This window comes from Corvus moneduloides, chromosome 24, assembly GCF_009650955.1.
Source record: "Corvus moneduloides isolate bCorMon1 chromosome 24, bCorMon1.pri, whole genome shotgun sequence".
Lineage (NCBI taxonomy): Eukaryota > Metazoa > Chordata > Aves > Passeriformes > Corvidae > Corvus > Corvus moneduloides.
Genome location: NC_045499.1, coordinates 1,688,798 through 1,715,364, shown reverse-complemented (window position 1 = coordinate 1,715,364; position 26,567 = coordinate 1,688,798). Strand labels below are relative to the sequence as shown.

Here is a 26,567-nt window from a genome sequence, read left to right as displayed (position 1 = left end):
CCCCCAGAATATTTGAAGTACCTGCTCAGAAGTGTAGGCAGTTAAAAACAGGTCTGGAGAAGAGGGACCTGTGTAAAATGTGAACATTCAGGAAGGTACAGAACCTTTGCATTCCTTCCTGGTGATATGCCCTTCCTTTGACATGGTGTGTTTTAAAGCAGAAGACTAAAAATGTAACTTAAAGTTTGCTTATATTTAACTTTTTTTAATAATCTTGCAGGGGGGAGCCTAAAACGTGGTATGGAGCCCCAGGGTACGCAGCTGAGCAGCTGGAGGATGTAATGAAGAAACTTGCTCCAGAGCTATTTGAGTCCCAGCCAGATCTCTTGCACCAACTTGTCACCATAATGAACCCGAACACTTTGATGGCCCACGGGGTGCCTGTATGTGTCGGACTCCTGTGCTACTCCCCCAACCCAACCCTCTTTGATTGGAACGCTACTTAAAGCTGATAATTGAAGCCACTTTTATTACAGAGGTGGTGTGGTGGTTTCCATGTGTGTTGCATCTTCCTTATCCAGTAAAATGTGCCAGTGTGAACAGATGGGCAATGGCATTGTTGCCTTTGGAATAGACTGGCAGACTCTTCTCTGGAGATCCATCTTGGATATTTCTATTTCTGTGTCTCAGCTGGAAGGTTTAGGCTTTACCTTTGAAACAATGGCAGGAGCTCTTGTATGTCTGTTCAGTCAGACACTGTTTTTTTGGCACAGAGTTTCTGTCAAGGGCCCAAACCCCATTCTTCCTTTATTTGTCATCCACATTCTCTTATTTTTCCTGGATAAGTCCTTAGGTATTTAAAAAACATTTTTTCATCAAATTTCATCTTATTCCATACTAGATTATTCATGGGAATTATGTCCCTTTACAACTTAATTGGCTTTTGATGAGCTGGCCTTGGGACTTGAAGGAAAATCTGGAAAAAGTAGCAAAATTTGTGGTGTCTCCTATGATTTGGTAGCCTCCAAAATGGAAGGATGCAGGAAGAGACCTACCTGCTTTCATGCTGACTGTACAGCCCCAACAGTCTTAGATGAACAACAGTATGTACTTTAAGGTTCCCAATTTCTCTTCCCCTTCAGCTGCACATTGGAGAGAGCTGGATCTGTGTTGACCCTAACCCTGAGGTGTGAGGAGCACAAGGCCCAGGCAGCCAACCTAGAGCTATTCAGAGTGGGGTGTGGCTGAGTGGAACCCTTGGCTTTCTGGGGTTTTACATGGCACTTTATCAGCTGCCACTTGTAATTCTTGGGCTTATGGTTTCAAACTCTTGGAAGTCCTCACCGAAGTTACTGCGAATTGGAAACCCGTGTTCTCCTTGAGCCGCCAGCTGTGTTTGGGTGTGAGCTGACGCTGGCCTGTCTGTCCCCCCAGGTGTACCGAACCAACCAGTGTGCTGGGGAGTTTGTGATCACCTTTCCCAGAGCTTATCACAGCGGCTTCAACCAGGGCTTCAACTTTGCTGAAGCTGTGAACTTCTGCACCGTCGATTGGGTATGTTCCAAACCAGTTTTCCCCTAAGTGAGCAGTTCCAAAGCTGTTCCTAGCTGGTGTACAGCTCTGATTTATCGCTGATGCACAAGTCTAGGCCACAGATCAGAAGGAGCCTGTTACTGGCAGCATGGTGTTTGCTGAAAGGGTTTGTCATGCACTGAACTGGGGGCTTCCTCTGGTTCAGAGGATTTGGTTTGGAATTATACATTAGGGCTGATGTAGCTTTTGCAGCACAGTCCCGTGCATGCCTGGAGTATGAGATGCACCAGTGCTACTGGAGTCTGCTCATTTTTGTGTCCCTGAGTTCCATTTCAAATCAAAAGCTGGAATGGAATTTCCTAATTTATTGCCCTGGGAATTCTCTAAGAGGTACTTCGTGCAGCTGCAAACCAAATCCAACTTGGATATCTTTTCTGCTTTAGCCTCTGTGATAAAGTCAAATGATACATGCAACACACGCTAATAACAGTTAAAGACATTGATAGTCCTCTTGTGGGGGAAAAACATAGGAATTGCATCTCACGTGAGAGCATCCTCTTGGATAGCAGAGGTACTCTCGGTTTTTAGGGAAGAACACCTTAATGAGAAGAGAGCAGAAAGTTCTCAAGTTCAAGTGGAAGGTTTACAGAGCAGTACATCATTCCCAGTAAGCTTCACTCAGCTCACTGACCCAGCAGAGATGGACACACATTACAGCTATTAGGTTAGAGTTATTGAATAAGTTCTCTGTCTTCTTTAAAATAAACATGAATGGAGGACAGTTGGTCCTAAGTTACAAGTAATTTTACCTTCACAGCAAATGACTCAGACACACAGTGCTATCTGATCTCACAAAGACTCTTTGAAGCTTCTGATATTTCAAATTACTTCTCTTGTGATTTTTTTTTTCCCCAAAAGGTCTTGGCTATTTGTAAGTGTAGCCCTATTACCGCAGGCGTGGCCCCTAGGGTACATCACTGTGTCCCGCAGCCATAGGGAGGAGGAGGAGAGAAGATCCAGCAGGCAGGAATTGTGCAGCAAAATTGATTTATTTAATTATTTTACAAACTCTATTTTATAGACTTTTTTTTCATAGTCTAATTGGACAAAGGATCAGCCACCCCTTGGGGGTGATTGGCTAAAATCTTAAAACATCCATTGTCAAAATATTTTTCTACTGTACCATAAACAAGACTTTTCAAGGTTGCAGGTGTTTGGTTGTTTACATAACTCTGCTACCTCTTCTGTGAGAGAGAAAAGTCTCTCACGGACTTAGAAAATAGCAAGAAAATCCTTTCTAGCAGCATTTTTGTATCCACAAAGCCCAACTAAAAAGGTTGCTAGATGTAAAAAACATTACTTGGGAGATGACTAATCTTGCAAGAAAGTTTTCTGCACTTGACTGTGCTCACGTGTCAGCTGGTTTAGTTTGGTTTTCCCCCTTCCATGAGTTTCACACTGGACCCAACACATAACCTCATTGTACCCTGAGCATCACTGTCTGCCTGGCCTTAAAATAGAGCTGAGTGACCTGCCCAGCTCAGGCTGCTCTGCCTGCAGCCATTTAGGGATGTCAGTGATCCCTGAGCCAGCAGTTTCTCGTGCTGCAGCACAGTTCATGTCAGGGAGAAGGCCCAGGGTGCCCTGCACCTGCCTGGGATGGGGCATCCCCCGAGTGGTGGAAACAGGCCGGGTTTACGTACTTGTCCTGATGCTTTCTTGGCCTCACTGCATTTTTATCTTGGATCTTCTGAGCCCACTGTGGTTTAGTGATTTAGTAGCCCTTAATTACAACCTCTACAAGAGAGGGCACCTCCCCCAGCTACACAGCTCACACCCACAGAGTCCACTGGGAAAGAGCCATGAGCATCCCTGTTGTGCACAACTCGGGATCTTGATTTCTCTAGTTTTACACTCCAAAGTATGAATATTGTCGCTAGAAGGATTTGTCTTAGCCTTTCCTTGGGGCAGTTTTTGGTTAGTAGCACGCAGAGTTAGTACCTTGTTGTCGTTGCCCAAGTGCACCCCCTGATGCCGTGTCTGCCCCGCAGCTGCCCCTGGGCCGGCAGTGCGTGGAGCATTACCGGCTGCTCAACCGCTACTGCGTCTTCTCCCACGACGAGATGATCTGTAAAATGGCTTCCAAAGCAGATGTCCTGGACGTTGTGGTGGCATCTACAGTCCAGAAAGACATGGCTATTATGATTGAAGAGGAGAAGAGGTTACGTGAGAAGGTTGATAAACTGGTGAGTTGTAGGAAATAATGGTTTGGGTGAGTTGTAGGAAATAATGGTTTGGGTGGGAAGGGACTTTAAAGGTCATCTTATTTCATCCCCTGCCATGGGCAGGGACACTTTCCACTAGACCAGGTTGTTCCCAGCCCTATCCAACCTGGCCTTGAACATTTTGAGAGATGGAATTCATTACAATGAATGAAGTAACAGTTGAAACAGTGATATGAGAACATGCTGGTTTTTGTACCAGGGTGTCAGAGGCTTAGAGGTACATAGTCCCTTCCTAAGTTGTGGATTTCAGAGGACTATCAGGGTAAAGAATCATTGATCATGCACCTTATTTTAGTACCTGCCCTTTAATGTTGTTCAGAATGTCACTTTTAAGGTAATATTTGTACTTTCAGTAATATTGCCAGAAAAGCTGATTTTTCATTAACCAAGATTTCTGTCTACCTGGCTTTAATATCTTATATCTAAACTTCATTGTTCTTTCGATAAATTTACCTTCTGATGTTCTAGCTTGGAATAACCACCTCTTTGTAACAGTCACTTCTTCATTAGGCTTTGGTGTAACACTCTTGCAGGGAGTGACTGACTCAGAGAGGGTGACGTTTGAGCTGTTCCCTGATGATGAGCGACAGTGCCTGAAGTGTAAAACCACCTGCTTCATGTCAGCAGTTTATTGTCCCTGCAAACCTGGGTTGTTGGTGTGCTTGTACCATGTCGAGGACCTCTGCTCCTGTCCCACCTACAAATACAAACTGGGGTAAGCTTGAGGTAGTAACTAACACCATGATCTGGAGATAGTATTGTCTGTGCAGATACTGTGGTTTGGTAATCTCTGCTGCCAGTGGGGCTGGTCTCTGTTTCAGCCCTTTGCAAATCCAGTGCCCCCACAACAATGGGACTGTTTTGTGCTCACACACAAAGCCTCTTCAGCATTCAGCTCTTCTTGCTCTAGAATGGCAAAAATTGCTGGCTAAGTTAGTTTGCATTTTTATTTATAGCAACCAGGTCATTGTCCCTTAGATCCAGTCCTTGCCAAGGAGTATTGTTTTGCTGTTTGGAGCTTTTCCTTCCCGTTCTTAACTTTCCCGTGCTGTTTAGTACGTTTTTGTCCTGTATGAATGTAGCTTGCTCTAAGACAGTTTCACAATTCCGTAATTGTCCGCAGAAATTGCCTTTTCAAGCAATTGCAGCAATGAAACTGTCTCAAAAGGAGCATGGTGTGGTTGTAAGGTCTTAATTGTTTAACCCTGAGTGCACAGCAGCTGATTTCTCTGTTGTATGGACCAACACATCTTAGAAGTACAAAATGATTTGGGGCTGGAAGGGGCCTTAAAGCTCATCTCATTCCATCCATGCCATGGGCAGAGACAGGCTGTTCCAGTAGTCCAGGTTGCTCCAAGCCCCATCCAACCTGGGTCCTCATCTTGGTGCCCCTCCTTCCACCCTCCTGCTGCCCCGCAGTGTTGCTGGAGGTTTGAGGTGTGTGCTGCCCGTAGGTACCGCTACACCCTGGAGGAGCTGTACCCGATGATGAACGCGCTGAAGATGCGTGCGGAGTCCTACAACGAGTGGGCTTCCAACGTCAACGAGGCCCTGGAGGCAAAGATCAACAACAAAAAAAGTGAGTATCTTACCTGCTGCCTGTAGCACATAATTCAAAAGGGACTTTTCTTTTCAGTTTTTAGTTTCTGAACCGTAGCAACTTTTTTCTTCTGTGACAATCAAAATAAATCATTTATCACTTCATGTTTTAAAGTAAATATTTGAGCTGTTACAGTCCCAGAAATGATGCTAAGCTGTCTCTGTGACAAGACTGTAAATCACTTTGACACAAAATATAGCTGAAGTAGAAACAGAAATACATTTAACAGGTTGTGTTTCTAAGCCTTACCATGGAAAATGCATCACAAAGGGAGACTTCTTAACTTAATGTCTTTTCCAACAGGTCTCATCAGTTTTAAGGCTTTGATAGAAGAATCAGAAATGAAAAAGTTCCCAGACAACGACCTGCTGCGACACCTCCGGCTGGTGACGCAGGACGCAGACAAGTGTGCCTCAGTGGCCCAGCAGCTGTTGAATGGCAAGAGACAGACCAGGTAAGTACCACTGCATGTCTGCAGCAAAATTGGGGCATCAGAGATGGATGTCAGTAGCCACTGATGGATGCTAGTGCTCTGCAAGACTTAAAAATTAAAAGAATCTTTGTCTCCTCAGCAGAGCCATCTTTGACAGGGAGATTCGGTTTTACTACATATAATAAGTTGAACATCCTTGGTTTTCAAATCTCTTCTTCCTCTGTGTTTGACAATTAATCTGTAAATTCATTCCAGTGTTCCCTGAAAAGGCAAAAATGGTGTGGTATGTCCAGACAAAGTAACACTCTGCAAGATACAGTCCCCTTGTCTTTGTGCTATGGGCACTGTAAATCTGCCCACAGTACAGGTGATATTGTGTTCATTACCCTCTGTGTTGTGGAAAAACAAAGTGCCTTAACTCCCTGAGCTGCTGCTGGTGGGAATGTTGTATGAGAGCTCTGAAAAAATACTTGCTCTTTACATTGAATCTTTTAGATGGGTTATTTGCTCAGGGGATTTGAGGATAGGGCAGAGTTTGGGTAACATGTTCTTTGTGAACTGCCTGCCTGGTCTCGCTGGCACTCTGTGTCTGAAATGAGTTGAAAAGAGCCAGAACAGAAGGCCAAGGCTGGTTCTCCTCATTGCACAAATCTAGTTATGCCTGTATAGATGTAAGAGCCTTTCTCTCAGGATTAATGAATTGTCATCTTCTGTTGTGTCATTCTTCACCCATAGATCCCAGACTGGTTTGGGTTGGAAGGGACTCATCCCATTCCACCCCCTGCCATGACCAGGGACACCTTCCACTGTCCCAAATTGCTCCAAGCCCCCTCCAACCTGGCCTTGGACACTTCCAGGGATGGGACAGCCATAACTGCTCTGGGCACCCTGTGCCAAGGCCTCCCCACCCTCACAGGGAAGAATTCCTTCCCACTGTCCCATCTAACCCTGCCCTCTTTCAGCTGAGAGCCATTGATCAGGGCACCCAGACTCACCATGGGCACACTGAGCCTTGCGGGATGGTGGTTTCTAAGAAAATGTTGGGTTTATGTATGTGGAGGACAGTATTGCTCATGTCCAACAATCTTACATGTGAATTACTTCATAAAAAACTGTCATTTGTCCCATCTGGAGAATTTTCACTCATTTCTGCTTCTTTGAACAACATGGTGTTTATTGGAGCAGTTGCCTTTTGTGCTGGTAGTGATGCCTTTTCCTGGTCTTAAAATCAAGAGTCAAACACTGTTAGAAGGGGAAAAGGACATTTTACCTTGGTATTTATTTTAAGGATCCTTAGGTGAGCACGTCCAGGTCATATGCACCGAAATGCACCCCGCCAAAATGCCCACCCAAAAAGATCTGGTATAATATTCTAGGTGTTACTAATTAGCAGATCTATCAAAGATTCCCCAGTGAGAGGCTCGAGTGAGCCTCGCTCCCCAAGGAGCCTTCCCCTGGATGGTTCTATCTTGGTTTGCAGAATGCGCTCTGGAGAGGACCTTGGGGTCTGGGGCACACTGATCCCCAGCTATGAAGCTTCTAAAATGTTGAGTCTCTTAGGTTGACAAACAAGTCCAAGAATGTAGGCAAAAAGCACTGAGAGTACAGAAGTTGTAAAAAAGATATAACAGGGGTATAAAAGAAAAGGCAAAAAATCTTCATGGCATCAGTAGAACTGCACACGTGTGGTTCCTGCATGTCAGCTGCCTCACCAGGACTCGTGTAGCTCATCACTCCTGCGTTCTTGCAGTACTTTGAAGGCTGGCTTGGAAGGACTTTGGGGGTGGAACGTTCTGCTGTCACACTTAGACGTGATTCTTGTCTTCCTTTGTGGTTGATCCCTGTGTAAGTCTTTGTAGTAGGAACTTGATAAAAATTCACCTTTGCTGTCTTGCACACACAGGAGGATGAAGCCTCTGTCACAGCAACATAAAAATATTGCAACAAGGAATGAGAAATTCACAGGCATGACTTCTGCCAGATAGGGGATTTCCAGCCCAGAGACTTGAGGCACCATCATCAGAGGACTTGTCCACTTCTGATCTCCTCCTTCATTTGGTGTTGAGCCATCTCTTCTTCTGGCATCCCCAGTCTGTGTTCTCCTATCACTGGTGCTTTTCAGGTCTCCCAGTGCTGAACTAGGAGCAGCAGCCAGGCCATTCCCAGCTTCTCTGTGCCAGATGAGTCCTTCCTGCACTGAATGTGTCCCTGACTTTGTTTGACCTGGGGAGAGCTGGGAGCAATTTTTATCTTCATCTCCTTGACTAGGTGTGTTCTTTTGTGAGCATGAGAGGCTCCCAGCCTCCCTCACAGCTGGGCCTGCCAGCTCCTGCAGCATCCCAGACTGGGACAAGTAATTCACCCAGTGCTGCTGCTGTACACAGTGTCAAGGCACTGCTTGCATTGAGATTCTTATTTGCTCTAGAAGAGGTTTTAGTCCTTCTTGCACCATTTCTCCTTGGATCTTTTTTGGCATGTTTCTGGAGAAAGTCCAGTTTCATGTCTTCATAATTTTTAAGTTTTAAAACCCATGTTAATTGATTTTTTTTTTCCTTACAAGATTGAAGTGGGGGATGCTCATAACTTCTGGAGAAAGAAATAAAGAAGAGAATTATCTGCTTAAAATCTTCATACATGTTACATCACATGCAGATTCATGTGCCTGAAGCTCCCATCTGCAGGCTGATGGACAGCCTCCATCACACCGTGTGCCAGGTGTTGGTTAGGAAGGATTGTGGATTCTGCCTAAAATTTGGTTTGTGCTTTTGGCAAACTTTCCATTACGGACTGACCATTTCGGTCTGATTCTGAGTTTGGAAGAGGCATGCAGGGGACTTCTCTACTGTGGGAAGGCCATCCCTGTCAGTCACAGCAGTCAGTGACACCGGAGGATCTCCTCCAGTACAGCAAACACAGCAGTTGGTGGGGAGAAGACCAGGGGAGATGGTAATAAATCATAGTAAATCCTGTGACTCCTGCTCACCAGCTTCTCTGCAGTACCTGAAGAGGTGCAAACAGGCTGTACATCCCTATTTCCTCTGGGTGCTGAGGGATTAAACCCTCACAGATGCTGGTTGGGAGATGTTCTGTGAACATCTGAATGGGGCCAGAGTCCAGTGTGGCCCGCGTTCTCCTGGCAGTGGAAGGCAGCAGTGTTCCTGCCCTGTTGCCATGTTTTTCCTGTCTTTTTCCCTTCCTTCTCTGTTCCTTAGAGTCTCTGAGAATTTGTGCTTGGAGACCTTTGTGATTAATAACCCTGGATGGACATGGGTTGGGCTTCTGTCAATGGTTTTTCTTAGGCTCATGTAATTTCTGGTTTTCAAAACATCTTGTGTCAGCTTTGCCGTTTAGATATGTGTGTGTATATGTACATAAATATTTATGTATTTCAAAACTTGTGCCTTTTCTTGGAAGAGACTGTAGGGCTTCCTCAAAAACCAGTAGAACAAAGCAGACTGTAAAGAAACCTGTGTTGTACCTGAGGCTTTGAATTCATTTTATTGTTCAGCTGACTGGGGTTTGGAACTCCCAGTGAGATCCTGTGTATCCGTTAAAAATACCTATTTTTAACACGGAATGGTAAATTAAAATTTATTTTATAGTGTTCACATTCCAGTCATGCTGGCATATCCTGCTGGGCTGTTCTCCTCTTTTGTATAAATAACGTGCTGTGGATTCAATTGGAGCCAGCATTGTAAGGGATCTTTCCTTTTCTGTTCAGGGTTCTCAGACCTCATTAATACTGGCTTGAGTTTAGAAAGCTTTTAATATTGGGCAATTTGTTAACACTTATAAGCCACTCATTTGATACAAAGCTTTTAGATAAAAATAAAAACGCTGATTTCAGTGTAGAGAGGATTTTTCAGAAGTGCCTACACAACCTGTCAATATAAAACCCATTCAGAACTGGGATTTGTTCTCTTTTGGTGTGGGCATGGGCAGAGCTGACTACAATAGCTACTGCAACATAACTGAATAGTTTATCCACAGTTGCTTTGTGTTCTGGAAAAAAAGCTTAATTTTTTTCCATAATAACCAGTGCCCTTCCAAGGCTGAGTAGTTGTTCCAGAATCCTGTTTAATATGAGTGTTTCAACAATAGCTCGTTCTGCAGTGGCAGACTGAGGTTTCCCATGTGTGTGAGCCCTGGGCTGCTTGGGTGCTTGTGAATATTCTCTTATTCCTGAAGAAGGCCTGGCTGACACGAAATCGTAAGCAGATGTCAGGGAATCAAAAAATCACAGAATGGGTTGGGTGGGAAGGGACCTTAAACCTCATGTTGTTCCACTCCCCGCAGGGACACCTTCCACTAGAGCAGGTTGCTCCAATCCCTGTCCAGCCTGGCCTCGATGTTGAGAGTTTTGGTTTTTATGTTTTTCAGTGCTAACCAAGAAAGCTGAACGGTGTCATTGCAGGTACCGCTCCGGGGGAGGGAAGTGTCAGAACCAGCTGACGGTGAATGAGCTGCGGCTGTTCGTGAGGCAGCTCTATGCCCTGCCCTGTGTCCTCAGCCAGACACCACTGCTCAAGGTAACCTGGGAAAGCCTCGTGAAGGGAGCCAGGACCATTTACAGAGTGATGGGTTTGCACTGCATTCATCTGCCATGTCACTGTTTGCTCCAAGAATTAATACCTGGGCACTGGCAGGCTGGGCTGACTTGTGCACATGGGATGCTGAAGAAAGGAGCTCTGAGCAGCTGCTGTTCGTGGTCAGCAGAGTTTTATACTGCACAGGCAAATCAAACCATTCATGTTGTATGAAGGATTGCAGGAGGAGGAGCAGGATGACCTTGGTAACTACAAGTTAAGAGTTTGGGGTCAGTAACTGGTCTGCTCTTACGAGTAAAGCCAGGTTAATCTGAGAGCCTTCAAACTCCCCGCTGCTCTGAGGGGACAGCTCTCTCGTTCTTACCACTTTCCTTCGTTAACCCAGAATCAGCTTTCTCAGTCTTGTAATTAGATCCCTCTTTGTGCTCTCAAGCCACATTCCAGGAAACCCCCCAGATAACTCCAGCCAAACCCAGCCCAGGCTGCCCAAATCCTCTCTCTATCAGAGTACCTGCTTCTGGCAGGAGTCAGGTCACTGTGGATCCCACAACCACCAGCTGTGCTGGTTCTGTGCTCCCCAGATGATCAGCCCTCAGGCAAACTGAAAGCAATTCAAAATCTTGTTTCAGAATTTGCCAAAATGTTCCATATCACACTGAGGGGCAATTAAAAAAAAAAAATCTGTGCATCTGCAATTCCTGTCTTAAAGGAGAAGGGCTTTGCATATTTGTGACACTTGAAACCAGGAGATGGCTGTGTCCAGCTCTTGAACTGTGCCTCAAGTATCCACCCAGCACTGAGACACCAGACAGTGCCATGTAAATGAGTGGGAATAAACCAGTTCAACTCAGCTTTGACTGCTGCTTTGGAAGCTTTATCAGCCCTGCAGTGTGTGGATCAGATTTGATACAGTCCTATTTACAGTTATTTGTTTATAGCACTGAAGCTGTGAAGTTTTCTTGGTGGTTGAAAAGCAGAAATTTGGAAATGCCAGACATGCAAACAGTTCCTCTCCATCTGGCATTCCTGAACAGGAAAATAACAAACACATATGGTCGGGGTGTTCCTTTGTATCATCCTCAACAAGCCTCAATTATATGTAGTTGTGCAAATTAGGCCGTTAATATAAATGACCAACATTACTGGAGATGGGTTCACAATTCAGTCTGTCTCTAAAAAATGTTTTATTCCATCCTGGGGGAGGTTGCCCACCATGGGAAACAGCCTCACTGGCAAAATGCCAAGGTGTCAGCTGTGAGGGAAGAACTTCCTGCAGGAACAGCATTTCAGGCAGCACTGGGAGTACTGGCGGGTTGCTTCATACAGAATAATCCCAGCCTTCACTGTGGGATTGCTCTGGATGACTGTGCTTTGTCCTGGGGAAAGTGCAAACAGCCCCAGAGATACCTTTTGGGGTAATGAGCTGCTGAGTGCCTGGAGAGAGAGAAGGTGTTGCCCTGCATGAGAGAGTAAAATGCCTGTGGCTCACTGAGACCATAGGGTGCAGCTCAAAAGCCGTAGCAGTACAGCAAGAATGACCCCCTGAACCTCTGTGCCCTTCCCAGTGTTTTTCAAAGCCTTCATAATGCTCACCTTGCTGTTCCTCAGCTGCCTGAGCCATTCCAAAACAAAGCCAGACAGCAGCACCCATGGGAACACTCAATTTCCCTTTACATCCTTTCTGTTCCTCGAGCCCTCTGTCTGACGCTTCTGGGACTGGAATTGCCTTGTTCTGGGATACTCAAGCTTGTGGCCATGTTACATATGACAAGGTGCTGGCCCAGTACTGTGTGTTGAAGACACTACTGCAGTGTTCCTGCCCTCGGGATAATTTGCCCTGTGCACTGTGTGTGTTGCAGTGGGGGGTTTGCCAGGACCCTGTGCTCCCGTTGTTAACCCTGCGCTTCCATGGTTAAGTGACTTAGCAGAGGACTTTCATCTGATTTATTGTTGCATTTGTGTATTTCAGGATCTCCTTGACCGTGTGGAAGCTTTCCAACAGCAAAGCCAAAAGCTCCTTTCCGAAGAGATGCCCAGTGCTGCAGAGCTGCAGGAGCTGCTGGACGTCAGCTTTGACTTCGACGTGGACCTGCCCCAGCTGGCGGAGCTGCGGACACGGCTGGAGCAGGCCCGCTGGCTGGAGGACGTGCAGCTGGCCTGCTCAGAGCAGAGCTCCCTCACTCTGGATGACATGAGGCGCCTCATAGACTCCGGGGTGGGGCTCGCGCCCTACCCGGCCGTTGAGAAGGCGATGGCCAAGCTGCAGGAGCTCCTCACCGTGTCCGAGCACTGGGATGACAAAGCCAGGAACCTGATAAAGGCCAGGTAGAGCTACATCTTAGTGTTGTATTTTGTAGTTCCATGAGTTGTTTCAGATGGAAATGCCCTGACTCCTGGAGGGGCTCCCCTTTGTTCATCCAGTTCCCAGCATGAAGGCAAAGCTTGTGGCAGCCAGAAGGGACAGGGCTGGAGGAGGGGCATGAGGGATGGAGTGGTTTCAGGTGTCACGGTTGCCTTGCAGTGAGTGTGTTGCTCGACCATCTTGTGCAAATTCTCCTTTTGCCACAGAGAAGGGGTTTAAGATGCCTCTTCCTTCTTTTGCACCTTCCCCTCCCCGCTGTCGGGCTGGAGGACACGTGTCCAGATAAAGCTCAGATAGGTACCACCAGTGGGTAAAATTTCATAGTCCATAGGGATCCATGTAGGACTATTTCTAACTAACAAGGAGGAGATTTTTCCAGATTAGTTGGTGCAGGGAGGAAGGAAACAAGCCAAATACATCCTTACTAAGAAAAATTTTCTTGTGGTTTTTACCTTCTGATTTATAAATTAAAACAGGGAAGAGCCCAGTGTACTTAAAATTTAGGAAGGTGGCACAAACTTATGTTCCAGGTTTCTTCCCTCAAGATTCTTTTTTTTTTTTTTAAATTTTGTCATAGTTGGAGTATTGGAGCGTTTCTTACCCCCCTACTAACCACAGTGTTTTAAGATAACTTCATATAGCACTTTGCTGACTAAGCTTGGGTTTAACATTCGATAGGGAGCTGTGTTGTGTTCGTAACGCTCTAAAACCTCAGAATCAAACTGGGAAATACAGAAAACCCAATTTCAGGTTTTTAACCTAATGCAGACTCTCTCAGCTGGTGCTGGTCTGGGGTTTGGTGGGTGTTTGTCATTCAAAAGTTAATAAAAGGTAAACCTTCCTTAAGTCCAAATGTGAGAACATTTCTAGCAGGCGTCCAGAGTAAGCAAACAGATATTTCTAAACCTGCCCTGCTCCTGACGCCCCAGCTCTGCTGGGTGCAGCCAGTACTGAATGTAACATCATTATTTGGTGTGGCCCTCTGATTTTAATAACCCAGCTGAGTGGAAGAGCCCCTCAGTAAGCAGCATCTCACTTCTGGGCTGTTGTGTTCCCCCAGGCCCCGGCAGTCCCTGAGCAGCCTGGCAGCAGCAGTGAAGGAACTGGAGGAGATCCCAGCCTACCTCCCGAATGGAGCAGCGCTGAAGGATGCAGTGCAGAAGGCCAAGGACTGGCTGCAGGAGGTGGAGGCTCTGCAGGTACGTGAGCCTGGCTGCTGGGGAGGGACAGTGACCCTGCTCATGTCACCAGAGTCACCCCACACCCCATGCATGCTCCGGTGTCACACTGATTCCGAGCGCCTGCTGTGGGACATTGGTTACACTCACTGCCCTGATTCCTGCTTCTCTTTCTGATCTGTATTCCTTCACCTTTGCAGCTAACTGCCTGCAATAAAATCTATAAAAGAGCTATTAGCAAAAATCTAAAGTTAGAAAGTTACTGCATTATGGAACTTCACCTTCAGGTCACTTTTACTCAGTTGCTCAGTAACAGCTCCCTGTTAATCACATTTTTGTGTACTACACTGAGGTACAGAGTGGTGATACAGATGTAGTTCCTGGCTCAGCCTTGCAAATGCTCAAGCCAGGGGTCAGTGGGACTGCCCAGATCAAACCAGGGTGGCACTGGGGATAGCCCTGATTTCACATTTTGGTATAAGTTGCCAAATATTTTCATTTGTCCTCATTTTTTTTCTGATCTAACTTAGGGTATTTTCAGGCCCCTCTGGCCTAAATCGGGCTTTTAATAAAAAGTTACTTTGAGCTTTTATTAAAAAAACTAATTTTCCCATACTTAAATATTTTGAAGGAATAAAATTCATGTAATACTAACTTCCACTTGAGGGCTGTCTTGAAAGCACTTGAGCGATTTTTTTTCTTGGCGTTTGCTAATTTCTTGGTCTGGACTCTAAAATTCTGCCTCTTGAATATGGGAAACTAGTTCTGTCTGTGCCAAGAATTCTTGCTTCAGTTCTGTGAAAGTTTTGTTAAATGCCTATGGTCACTGTGGCTCGCAGGAAGTTCTTGGTGTATCCCATATTGCTGCCCTATGCCCAGAAATTAATTGGACTTGGAAGTTGCTAGAGATGCTGGGGTTGTTTTGGTGAATAGTTCCCCAGTCCTACATCACTGCCTGTTCTAGAAATTACCTCTGGAATTACTTCTTGTGCTACTTTACTTCTGGGTGTGTGGTACCTGCATTGCCCGAGGTGTGGGGTGCCAAGGGAATGGCCAGAGCTTGCTCCCGAGTGGCACACGGGGTACTGGAGGTGATTCTCACTCTTGGTCTGGCACTTGTCTTCTGGTGCTGTAGCTCCCTGCAGTACCTCAAAGGAGGCTGGAGCTGGGGGAATCAGAGGTTTCTCCCACGCAACAAAGGACAGGATGAGAGGAAACTGCCTCAAGTTGCGCCTGGGGAGGTTCAGGTTGGCTATTGGGGAAAATTTCTTCACTGAAAGGAGTGGTCAGGCCCTGGCACAGCCTGCCCAGGGTAGAGTCGCCATCTCTGGAGGGATTTAAAAGGTATGGGGATGTGACACTTGGGGACATGGTTTAGTGGTGGCTTTGACAATGCTGGGTTAATGACTGAAATTGATCTTGGAGATCTTTTTTCAATGTTAATAACTCTATGATTTTATGATTTCAGAATTATTTCCGTTTCCTGCTGTGAATGCAAAGTGTGAGAGTGGGAGGCTGCTTATATTGTTGGCACTCTTGTTTTGTTCTGTTTTCTTTTTAAAGGGTCATTTGGCAAGTGTATTCTTGCTTCCCAGCCCCTAAATGTGTTCTTAGTTTTGTCTGGATAATCAATGAGTAAGTGCAGCACAAATGTTGGACCGATAGTGCAGGTCACTGAGCTGTCTGAGCATTAAATTCATTTTTACAAGCTGTGTCTTGGGTGCATCCAGCATTTCCTCATTTCCAACCCGGCAGGTCGGGGGCCGTGTGCCCGTGCTGGACACGCTGGCGGAGCTCGTCACGAGAGGCCGGTCCATCCCAGTGCACCTGGATTACCTGCCCAGGCTGGAGGCCCTGGTGGCCGAAGTGCAGGCGTGGAAGGAGTGTGCAGCAAACACATTCCTGTGCGAGAACTCCCCGTATTCCCTCCTGGAGGTAGGAGGCGTGGATTGGGGATCGGTCACGGCGCAGGCACACGGACTCAGTGTGCGCTCAGGAAGGAGCAGTAAATATTCAGTAGATTGGCAGAACTGCTTTAGGATTACATGAACTATTGTAATAACAACTTTTGTTAGTGACCTATACTTTTAATAATAGTTTTAAACTTTTTAAATGCTTAAGATTTAGCTATTTTTTCCCTTAATCAGTGGCTAGTGAGAGCAGGCAGTGCCAGAGTCTAACATTTTCCATACGAATATGGGAATAGTGACAAATCTGTGGCACTGGATTAACTCCAGTGCATCAGGCCAAGCTGCAGGTGAGCAGGTTCCTACCTGCTCCATCCTCCTCAGGTTCAGGTGTGCCAGGGGCGAGGCTGGGGCTGTGTGTGCTGCCCTCTGGAGCTGTGGCTGTAGCCGTGTCACGCCTGCAGTCCTTGAGCAATGTATACTCTGCCCTGCACTGAGGCCCTCTGAGCCCTCTCCTGCTGGGACAGACAGGAATGTAAGGCAGCCCCCGGAATCTCTGCTCTTTTCCAGGGTTTGCAGTTTCAGTCCTGTGGAGGTTGTCTCTCTGTACCAGCAGTCTGGGTGAAACGCAAGGGTTGTTCGGGTCTGGCCATTTCACAAAATTGAAGTTCCAGCCTTCCAGCTCTCCCTGCCTTCCAGATAACCTCATCCTAATCCCTCAGATCTTTGATGGAATAACTGCAGGAACCCTAGTTCTCATCAGTTGCCTGTAGCTGCATCCAGGCAGGAAGGTGCATTAAGAACAGTGCAGGTGTAACACTGCTGCAGGTGGGACACTGCTGTTCTGTCCCTCAGGTATTGTGTCCCTGGTGTGACATCGGAATGCTCAGTCTGAAGAGGAAGCAGAAGAAGCTGAAGGAGCCAGTGCCAAGTGGCAAGAAGAAAAGCACTAAGCTGGAGACGCTGAGCGACCTGGAGCGAGCGCTCTCCGAGAGCAAGGACACTGCGTCCGCGGTATGTGGTCAGATCTTTCCTAACTGGAATTTCTTCTGAGTTCCTTGAATCCTTGTTTCTGTTTGCCTCCTGTGCAGGAGTGTGGCTTCCACCCTGTTCTTGCTGTGCTGCTCTGCAGAAGGACTTCTGGGACTGCACTTTTCTGTGTTCGCTTCAGACTTCCTAAAATTGCTTTCAGTGGAAACAGCATGTGTTGTTTTGTGCATGAAGCAGCCTCACAGTTTGCCAGGCAGTGCCTGTAGCTGAACAAAGCACAGAAAAACAAAAAATGGAGACCTGTTTTCCCTTACCATACCTAAACCTTATTAAAAATGGGATAGGGTTTGCCCAAGTCTGATCCTTTCAAAGAACACAATAATCCAGCACCATTTATAATTGAAACAAGCACTCTAAATAATTAAAGAAAACCTCATGCTTTGTGGAGTCACTAAAACACTGCTCTGGGTGGAGCAGACTCAGTTGCTGGTGGGGAAGGGCTTCATTCCAGCAGACCTGGTGCAGAGCCTCCACCTTGGCCAGGTAATGATGGCCTGTGGTGGCTAATGAGATGCAGTAGGGGCTCGCTGGGTGGGCCTTCAGTGTCATTAATTGTGGGACATCTAAGTTTTAACCTATGGCAATTACTTGAAGCTTGTACATTCAGTGCTTTGGTGTTGGCCTCTCTTGTCTGGACCCCAGAGCCGGAGCAGTGTCCCTGTCGTGTCCCTGTGGCACTGTGGGGACGGGCTGGGCCCTGGGTCACACCCAGCCCTCTGTGACTCCAGCACCCCTGGCTAAGGAGACCCAGGGGCTGCACCCAGGAAAGGGAAGTCATTCAGTGTGGCAGGGTTTGCTTCTGTCACACGAGGGGAACCAGAACCTTCCCACAGTGAGTCTTGGACACTGCCAGCCCAGCTCAGCACCTGTGTGCACGTCGGAATGTGCTGTGCCCCAGTCCCATGTCTGCCCAGGATGGACAGAGCTGTCTCATTTTTCGAGAGCTGATTTTAGTCCAGGAATTATGCTTGAAAGCCATCATGTGGGAAATAACCACTTTGTATGTATTTATAAACTCTCTTGGTATGTTTACGTACATTATAAAATGCGTAGAATTAATTAGTTGCAGCTGGTTTGAACAGCCTTTATGCAACTGGAATGTATTGCTGTCTTTATAGGAGCTAATGCTAAAGATTCCTGAAAAAAGGATCAGGAGCATCTGCAGAGAGGGCAAACAGCACATCCAGGGTACACCTGAACTTTGCCTGCTGTTCACAATCCCCAGAGCAAGTTCATAGGTCAGGGCGTGGCCCTGAGCACTGGGCAAGTGTGTACAAGGTGGGGGTCAGAGGTACATTCACATTTGTGAAAATGGCCCAGGAAGCTTTTCTGAGTATCCAGAGTCAGACTGTTAAGAGACATATTCCCAGAGCAGTGTCTGCAATCCAGACTTGCACTTCAGGATCTGAGCTGCTTAAAGGCAGACTGTATTTTTGTAGTACAGAACACAAAAGCTCGGAACACAGAGGGGGTTAGGAGCTATTATTTTACAAAGGGATAAGCTTTTTATCTCAGGGCCTCATGAGAAAATGGAAGGGAACTGAAGTCACACCACTGCACATCCCCTACTGCTGCTCCTCCAATCCTGATTGCTTCCCTTCCATCCCCACCACTTCACATCCCCATCCCTGCTTCATTCCAACATTTAAAGCCCTGAAGGCTGGCGTGTCTGAAGTGTGACAGAGCAGAGGGCACCCTGTTTGTAACAAGCAGTGTTCCCTTGGAGATGCCATCCTTTGACTCCCTTTCAGATGGCCACGCTGGGAGAAGCCCGGCTGAGGGAGATGGAGGCGCTGCGTGCCCTGCGAGCAGCCAACGAGGTGAAGGTGTTGTCGAGCGAGGAGGACGCCGAGCTCAAAGTGTGTCTGTGCCAGAAGGAGCCGGCTGCTCCCATGATCCAGTGTGAGCTCTGCAGGGGCTTCTTCCACACCGGCTGCGTGCCGGTGCCCGGCGCTGCGCCGGGACTGCGCGTGTGGCTGTGCCCGCACTGCCACCGCTCCGAGAAGCCGCCTCTGGAGAAGATCCTGCCGCTGCTGGCGTCCCTGCAGCGCATCCGCGTCCGGCTGCCCGAGGGGGATGCCCTGCGCTACATGATCGAGAGAACTGTGAACTGGCAGCACAGAGCACAACAAATGTTGTATTCAGGGAATCTAAAACGCATCCAGGACAAAGTTGGCTCAGGATTACTGTACAGCAGGTGGCAAGCCTCGGCGGGCCAGCTGCCAGAGACAAACAAGGTGAGGCGGGGCCGAGGCTGGGCTTCCTGGCACGGGGAGCGCAGGGTCGGCGAGGACAGGGGCTAGCACTGCTCCGGGTTTGGGTCTGCTGTAGCTCCCTACAAATCCCGACAACACAGAGGGTTTGTTCCTGCTTTGGAGCTCTCAGGAGCTGGGTCCTGCTGTGCCCCTCAGCCAGGATGTGTGTGTGCCCCAGCAGCAGCTTCGTGTTCCCTTCTGCTGGAGTCCAGGAACAATTCCTCCCAAAGAGCCTGTTTTCCCCTCTCCTCTTCCAGCTCCTGTGTTCTGCTGTGACACCACTAATGACAGAGCTGCTGAGTTATTGTTTCTGGAGTGCTCACTATTCAGTTGGTCTTTATATTCTGCTCCTACAAGTATTCAAATAGGGGTTTAAGTGTTGAGAATTAACCGACAGAGGCACAAACTGTCCTGTGCATTACCGGCTTGGCTCTCAGACGAGGTTGTTTGCAACAAAGTGTCTTCATCCTTTGCCGCTTCTCCTCACTTCCACTAGACCTCCCAGGCTGAATATTCTGCTCATATTGCTGGGTTTAGCCGCATCAGCTGTTTCAGGTGGGGTAGTGAGGGAGTTTGTCTTTTTTCAGTGAAGATCTTTCAGCAAAGAGCACAAAGAAGGACAGGAGTTAAACAATTTTCCTGAGATAACAAATGCAGAAGAATACCAGAAATCAAAGCTCTGTGTTGTATAAAGAACATGAAACACCCCAAAATGGCATATACTTTATTTACATTTTGAAGCACCTTAGTTTTGCTAGTCTAGTCTGGTTACAGTTAGGTTGTGTTTCTGTTTTCACATTCACTTATGTTAAAACATAAACCATGCCACATGTGCCTGATGGGGTGTTGCAGCTGCTTCTCATTCACCCAGCTGTGCCAGTGGCTTGTGGTGACCAAATTTTTCAAGCAGGAAAGTCAGGATACAGAAATGAAAATATGTTTAGGTATTTAAGAGAATTTTTCTGGTCATTTAGGTCTGAAAGTATCCTTTTGCTAGATCAGCTAGTGTAGCTGAAAAGAACTGGCCAAGATTTTGGAAATAGAAGTTGATGGTTGGGCCAGAAATTGAAACAGTGAGTTTAGTTTTATTAGCATGATGATAGTAGCTCAGTGTGGAGCTGTGAGGTTTCTCCCACCCAGAGCAGTGTAACCATTTTTGAGGGGTCTGGACCTTAAGTCAGTAAACCTCCCAAATCAGGGTGTATCTGGCTGAGCTAGTCCAGGTCCCTGTGACTCCATTTCCCAAATCAGGGGTCCCTGGGAAGCTCGGTGGAAGAGGATCTGACCGTGTGCCTCTGCCTGGGTCCCTCAGTGTGCCTGAGCCGGGGACCCTTCTGAGCCAGGCCCCAGCGTACCTCAGCACAGGTGTGAGCTGAAACTTCTGTCTCCATGCGTTTGAGGTGGTTTTCTGGTGAAGCCAGTGTCTTACCATGGCTGTCCTGTCCTGTCCCAGTTTTGTTTTCCCTGTCATCTGGGCTAATTCAACACTCATTTCCCCACAAGAAGCTCTTCCAATAACCACTGGAGTTGGGCTGCTTGACACTGGCCAAAGTGAGGAATGTGGGTGAGTTTGAAAAATTCCCTTGAGAGCAGCAGTGGGAATTGAGGAGAGCCATATTCTGCAAGGGGTCCAGGCACTTGCGTTAGTGAGGCAGAGGGTGTTGTGGAAGGCTCCTGGTGAGATGCCTCTGGCAGTGTCAGGAGGTGCAGGCTTTGCTGTCGGCGTGTCTGTGCCCAGGCAGGGCAGGGCTGCAGTCTTTGGACCAGAGCAGTGAGATACAAGATTCCAGTAGCTGTAAGAGAAACAAGTATTGATCCTATCACAGTTATTCCACACTTCAAACTCCACATTGAGTGAAACTGTCTGCATTTTGTTTTCTAGGTGTCACAGACAATTGGAGCAATGTCATTCTCCATGCCTCATGACTGGGATAACAGAACTGTCTATTTGCATTCTCCATTCTCTACAGGACAGCACTGCATCCCACTTCATGGTATGTAATCTTCACTTTGCTTTGTGGGGTTCCTCCCTGCTCCCTCCTTTTTTTTCCCTGTGTTTGGGGGAGGAGGGAGGGTGTCCTGGTCACCAGGAGATGGCTGAGCAGGCTTGTGACTGTTGGTTTCTCCATCTCCTCAGCAGTTTTGGAGCTCAGTGTCCAGCTTTGGCAGAGGGGTGCATTGCTCAAGGGTAGAAATTTCTCATATGTAGTGAAAAGGTGTGGCACAATGGGACAAGAGGAATCAGGAGAGCTGGCCCCTTCCCACAGGAACAGCTGCCCCAGGCTGTGCCCCAGCCGAGCTGCAGAAGGGGGAAGGAAAGGGGAGAGGCCATGGGAAGTGTAGGAGGTGGATGGGAACAGCAGGGATGTGGTGCTGGAGGCCATGGGGTACTTAATCCACAGGACACAAGTCCATGTGAGCTTTGCTGCAGCACAACTGTCCAGCTGTCAGAGACTGGGGCTGCCCCAGCCCTGTGGGGCTCTGCTGTGCTGGGGTCACTCAGCACAGGCTCTGGACCATCCTCACCTCAGACTCAGTGGGTTGGACTAACAGACAAGCTGTGAATCGCATCATTTTATGACTGTGACAGAAGTTATTTACTATTTCTTCCCTCCTGGTGCATAATGCTCCAGGGACACAAGTCTAGACTTACCTTCATGTCTGTGCAGCTCGGTCTGTACTGGTGTTAGAAAAGCCATTTCAATGGAATGTTACAGTTCACATCAAACAAGGCAGTTCTTTGTGTCACCAGGTTTATTTTTCATATTTGAGTTATTCTGAATTAATAAGCTGTTCTTTATACAAAGATTTTGGCCTCCCCAGCTGGGACTGTTTCAGAGCCCCACATGAGCTTTGGAGCCAGTAGCAGCAGGAGGTAGTGACAATAGAGCAGGACCTTGTCACCAGGCTCATCCTCTCCGCCTCACATCCTCTCCTCTCATGGCTTCCTGTACAGATCTCACTCAGTTTGTTCATCTTACCCCCCACTCATTAGGTAGTGAGGGGATTGTCACACTCCTGTGGCTCCCGAAGCAGGAGAAGTTGCCAGGAATGATGGCAATGCCTTATCCTTGAACCAGCAGGGAATGGGAGCATGGCAGGGTGCTGAGCCACAGTGCAAGCCTTCATCTTTCCTTTTAACCCTGCTGTTAAAAACGAGCAGTCAAGAGGGAACAGATAAGAACTAACTCATACAGTTGCAGATTTAAAGTCTTTCACCATTTTCTACTGTGCTACCAGCGATTTTTCATTATCTGTGCGGTTCTTGTCGCTGCTGGCACTGAAAAATTCCTGCTGTGTCTCCTTGTCTTTCACACTAGTCATTAGCACCGAGCTGGACGAGCTGATGATGGAAGCCCAGCTGCTGCAGGTTTCTCTGCCCGAGATCCAGGAGCTGTACCAGACCCTGTTCACGAAGCAGAGCCCTGCCCTGCAGCCAGAGCAGAAGTCACCCAGCACAGCCACAAATGAGAAGGCAAGTGTCCAACAGCAGCACTGAGCTGGGGCACCCTGGGAAAGGGCTCTGCCTCAGCCCATGGGCTTTACAGGGGTTTGTGTGTGTGCCTGCACTTCCATTAAAATACATTTTCCGTGTTCAAAGGAGTCAAGAAGTTGGTAAGAAATTAGTTACAGATTATTGAATACAGTATGTGGCCTAATACATTTTTGAAATTTAGGTATGTGTTTATGGTCAGTCTCTGTACTTTAAATCATCTGTCCTGATTTCATAGAATTGCAGAATCCAGACTGGTTTGGGTTGGAAGCTCATTTTGTTCCACCCCTTGCCATGGGCAGGGATACCTTTCACTAGCCCAGGTTGTTCCAAGTCCCATCCTGGCCTTGAACACTTGACTCTTGACCTGTGTTGAGGCTTTCCTAGGGAGCTGCTGTGGAAGCTGTGGGCTCAGAGGCAGGACATGAGGATGGTTTTCTCTCCAAGTTCTGTCCCTGGGGCCTGGCCCTGCCTTTGGCTCCTCTTACACATCTCAGGCTACTGAAAAAGCAGCACTGTCAAAGACTGCAGTTGTACTTAAACCTATGCCTAAAATCAGGGTATGGAATAACAGGATAATGGGTGTTAGCTGCATACTTCCAACCTTGCCAAAATGTCTTTCCCATAGAATGAGTGTTGCCGAGGAAAAAAGGATGGGATTAGTTACATGGAGAGAAAACTGAAGCGGCGTTTTGAGAGAGAGAGCTTCTGTGGTGAGAAGAGAGCAAGAGTAAAAAAGATGAGAACACCCAAAAAGAAGAAACTGAAACTGAGTCACTCAAAGGATCTGTGCAGTAACAAACTGGAGAGAGAGCGGGAGCGGCTCCTGGAGCTGCAGCGTTCCAGCGACAGCCACCTGCTGCCCTCAGACACTTCGTTCTCGGAGCAGGAGGACTCTGAGGATGAGGATGCCATCTGCCCAGCTGTGAACTGCCTCCAGCCCGAGGGGGATGAGGTCAGGAGGGGCAGACCCAGCGTGGCGTTCTGAGTGCTGGGATCTGGGACAGGGAGCTGCCCTGGGACTGTTTGACTGCAGAAAAGTTGTTCTTGAGGGGAGTGGGAGGCCCTGGCTAACCCAGGGCCAATGTCTGTGCAGCTGGGATGGGCAGGACTGACCCCACCTGCCCTGGAGCAGCCGTGTGGCATCAGAACATCTGCACACAATGGGAAGGGGCAGGTGGGGCCATGCAAACACTGTGTCCATCGCTGCTCTTGGGATACAGGTGTGGATGGGCTCTGTGGGTGGGGGCAGTGCCTGGGGCTCTGCTCAGGCCCATCCACGCTGGAAATAGAGAAGAGGGGCGGCTGAGTCTGTGATAGGTGGGAAAGCAATGGGGAGATAAGGGAGGATGTGCCCTGCCCACAGCCCCAGAGAGCAGGGAGCACAGTGAATGTCCAGCACCAGCCAGCTGTGGAACAGGACGTTTCTCATGTAAATAGACCAGGAGCCCCTGGATGACCCACAAGTGAGGGGGACTTTGCCTGGCCTGGCTCTGACCCCTGTGTCTGCTCTTCACCAGGTCGACTGGGTCCAGTGCGACGGCAGCTGCAACCAGTGGTTCCACCAGGTGTGTGTGGGCATCTCCCCCGAGATGGCGGAGAAGGAGGATTACATCTGCGCCAGCTGCGCCGGCAAGGACGCCCAGTACCGGAAGTAAAACCCCCATAAACCCTTCAGGACTCGAGTAAAGAAGGTTCCCAGTTTTCCAGTTAAGCCACAGGGGCTGGTTTAAGAACCAGATTGCAAATGGTGCTACTTCTATCCTTATGGGATCATTTTCCAGAACTCAAAACAATTTTTGACACTTTTGTATTTTCCCTTGATCTGTTTGTGGTTGTTGAGGTTTGAGATGCTGACTGTTTGCAGGGGTTTCCACCGATTGGGAAGGCATTTGACACATGCACCTTTATTGTACAGCATTCAGTTACCTCTGGGATTTACCGGCGTATTTAATTCAGCTTGGTTTGGGTGCAAAAACAAACAAAAAAAAACCCCTGCACCTTGAATTCTCCAATAATCCTCTTTTGAGGAAATCCCTGTTTACTCTGTTAACTCTTTGGAGACTTTAGTTTTTTTCCACTTTGTTTTTCGTAGACTAGGTTTATTTATCTGAGCAATAACTTCTATGTCTGGTTTCAGTGACTGGAATGACAATTGAACAGCGTGTTGCTTCTAGCATTGGTTGATGTACAGACAGCAAATGTTAGATCCTAGTGTCACTGAGGGCCCTGTGATGTAGAAGACAGGGAAAAAAAAAAAAATCTGTAAAGTAATTGCCACAGCTGTATTTTGGCTTTCTCCTTTTTTGGGTAGCTTGTATCAAATGTTGCAGTTTATATTGTGGAATAAACCCCTGGTTATGTTATAAAATTAAATGTTGGTGTTTTTAGAGAGTTTGAAATGCTGTTTTATTTCCCTCTGAATCCACGCTGCATTGATGGGTTCTCTTAGCCAAGAAAAATTCACCTTCCAAAGAAGCAATGCAGAAGCTGTGGTGTTTCTCGTCTGTTCAGGTTTGGAAGGAGGAGGGAGGTCAAAATGTTACACCAAAAAGAAAAAAAAAAAAAAGCTTTTCCAAGGTTTTTGCAAAGCTTTTCCAAAGCTGAAATTATTTGCAGGTTGAGCGCATGAAGAATTGAAGGTACAATTTGGGGCTTGGCAGGGGCAGCAATGGGGATTCACACGAGAGGCAAAGGTGTGGAGCAGCTTCTCCTGCCAGCCCTGCCCAGCTGCAACAAAGGAGAGACTCTCCCCACTGCCCGGGCTGGTGGCCACCGTGACCTTCCCTGTGGCCCACCGGGAGCTGGCTCTGCACAGCCCAGGCTGGTGGCCACAGCAAGCTCTGCTCTGCCTGTGGCTGGACTCCCTTCAGCTGCTCCTGCCTGCAGTTAGCTCAGAAGCCTGAGGAATAAGGAGATTTCTGGACTGGGTCCAGTTCTCCCAAAGGCTGTTCAGGGCCTGTAGCTGGGGCACTGCAGGTGTGGCACCACCGTGCTGGGGGAGGAGACTGGACCTGTGAGCAGCAGAGCTTGGGTGTTCAGGCCCACAAGGCACTTCTCACAGGGGGTTGCACCCGAAATCCCTTGGGGAGCAATCACTGCTGCAGAGCACAGCTGGAAATGGCCTGGTGGCAGGGGTGTGCCTCCAAGGCCTGCCAGAGGTGGAACTTCTGGAGCCCTGGGGGACAGGAGGGCTGGAGATCTTTGTGTCAGGGAGAGCACTCTCCATATGACAGCTTGTCCTCACCAGAACTGTGGTGGGCTTGGTGTTCCCTCCACTCATCATTCCAGGAGGAAATTGCTGGTAAGTTTTTTCCCTGCTGGTTTTACCCCTTTCCCATGGGCAGAACTGCACAGAGTCACTGGGGTAGGGCAGAGCCTTGGAGTATCTGTGGCTGATGGTGATGTGGAGGGTCTGTAGGTGGGATCAGAACTGTGCAGGAATTCGATCCCACAGGGGTTTGGTTTGGTTTTGTTTTTTAAACATTCATTTTTAACTGTTAAGAGAATCTTCAGCCTGGCCCAAATGATCTGTCTGAAAGTGCTGGGGTGGGGGAGAGCCTTGGGCCTGTGTACATGAGTCGTGTCTCTGCTTCTATGGTATAACTGGTCCTTTTTATTTTAGTACCAAAAGGATGCTTTGAGAACTGGGGGGTTTTTTTCTCTTTTTGCTTGGAAGAATCTTTGTGCAATGCTGAGATAACAGTCTGAGCTGGGGAAAAACACTGCTCTGTAATAACTTCCTTTCAGAGGGGACAGACAGACAAACTGGAGCTGGAGCTGGAAATGGAGCTGGCACAGTGTCTGATGCAGCTGAATCATTACAGAAGTTTCTCTGAGTCCCCTTTATTTTTTTCCATTGAAGAAATGGCTGTTTATCAAAAAGTGCCAGAGGAAATGGGATGCAGTTAAGTTCAGCATGGTGATTCTGTACAGGACCAATGGAACATTGGCACTTTGGGGACTCGGGGAGGTCAGAGGAGA

At 47.7% G+C, this 26,567-nt stretch overlaps 1 protein-coding gene across 1 annotated transcript in view; it reads left to right on the top strand.

The window, feature by feature from the left end:
• The window catches only part of KDM5B (lysine demethylase 5B), a 55,807-nt gene extending 30,830 nt beyond the window's left edge, over nt 1–24,977 (top strand). Inside the window, exons 12-27 of the mRNA XM_032132944.1 lie at nt 221–383; nt 1,375–1,494; nt 3,525–3,719; nt 4,292–4,473; nt 5,213–5,337; nt 5,662–5,812; nt 10,206–10,320; nt 12,308–12,663; nt 13,761–13,899; nt 15,634–15,813; nt 16,641–16,799; nt 18,587–19,072; nt 20,973–21,084; nt 22,411–22,565; nt 23,212–23,538; nt 24,104–24,977. Of these exons, the coding sequence (XP_031988835.1) occupies nt 221–383; nt 1,375–1,494; nt 3,525–3,719; nt 4,292–4,473; nt 5,213–5,337; nt 5,662–5,812; nt 10,206–10,320; nt 12,308–12,663; nt 13,761–13,899; nt 15,634–15,813; nt 16,641–16,799; nt 18,587–19,072; nt 20,973–21,084; nt 22,411–22,565; nt 23,212–23,538; nt 24,104–24,241 (3,103 nt within the window). The 3' untranslated portion in view covers nt 24,242–24,977. The remainder of the gene's footprint in view (nt 1–220; nt 384–1,374; nt 1,495–3,524; nt 3,720–4,291; nt 4,474–5,212; nt 5,338–5,661; nt 5,813–10,205; nt 10,321–12,307; nt 12,664–13,760; nt 13,900–15,633; nt 15,814–16,640; nt 16,800–18,586; nt 19,073–20,972; nt 21,085–22,410; nt 22,566–23,211; nt 23,539–24,103) is intronic.
• The last annotated feature ends 1,590 nt before the right edge of the window (nt 24,978–26,567 follow it).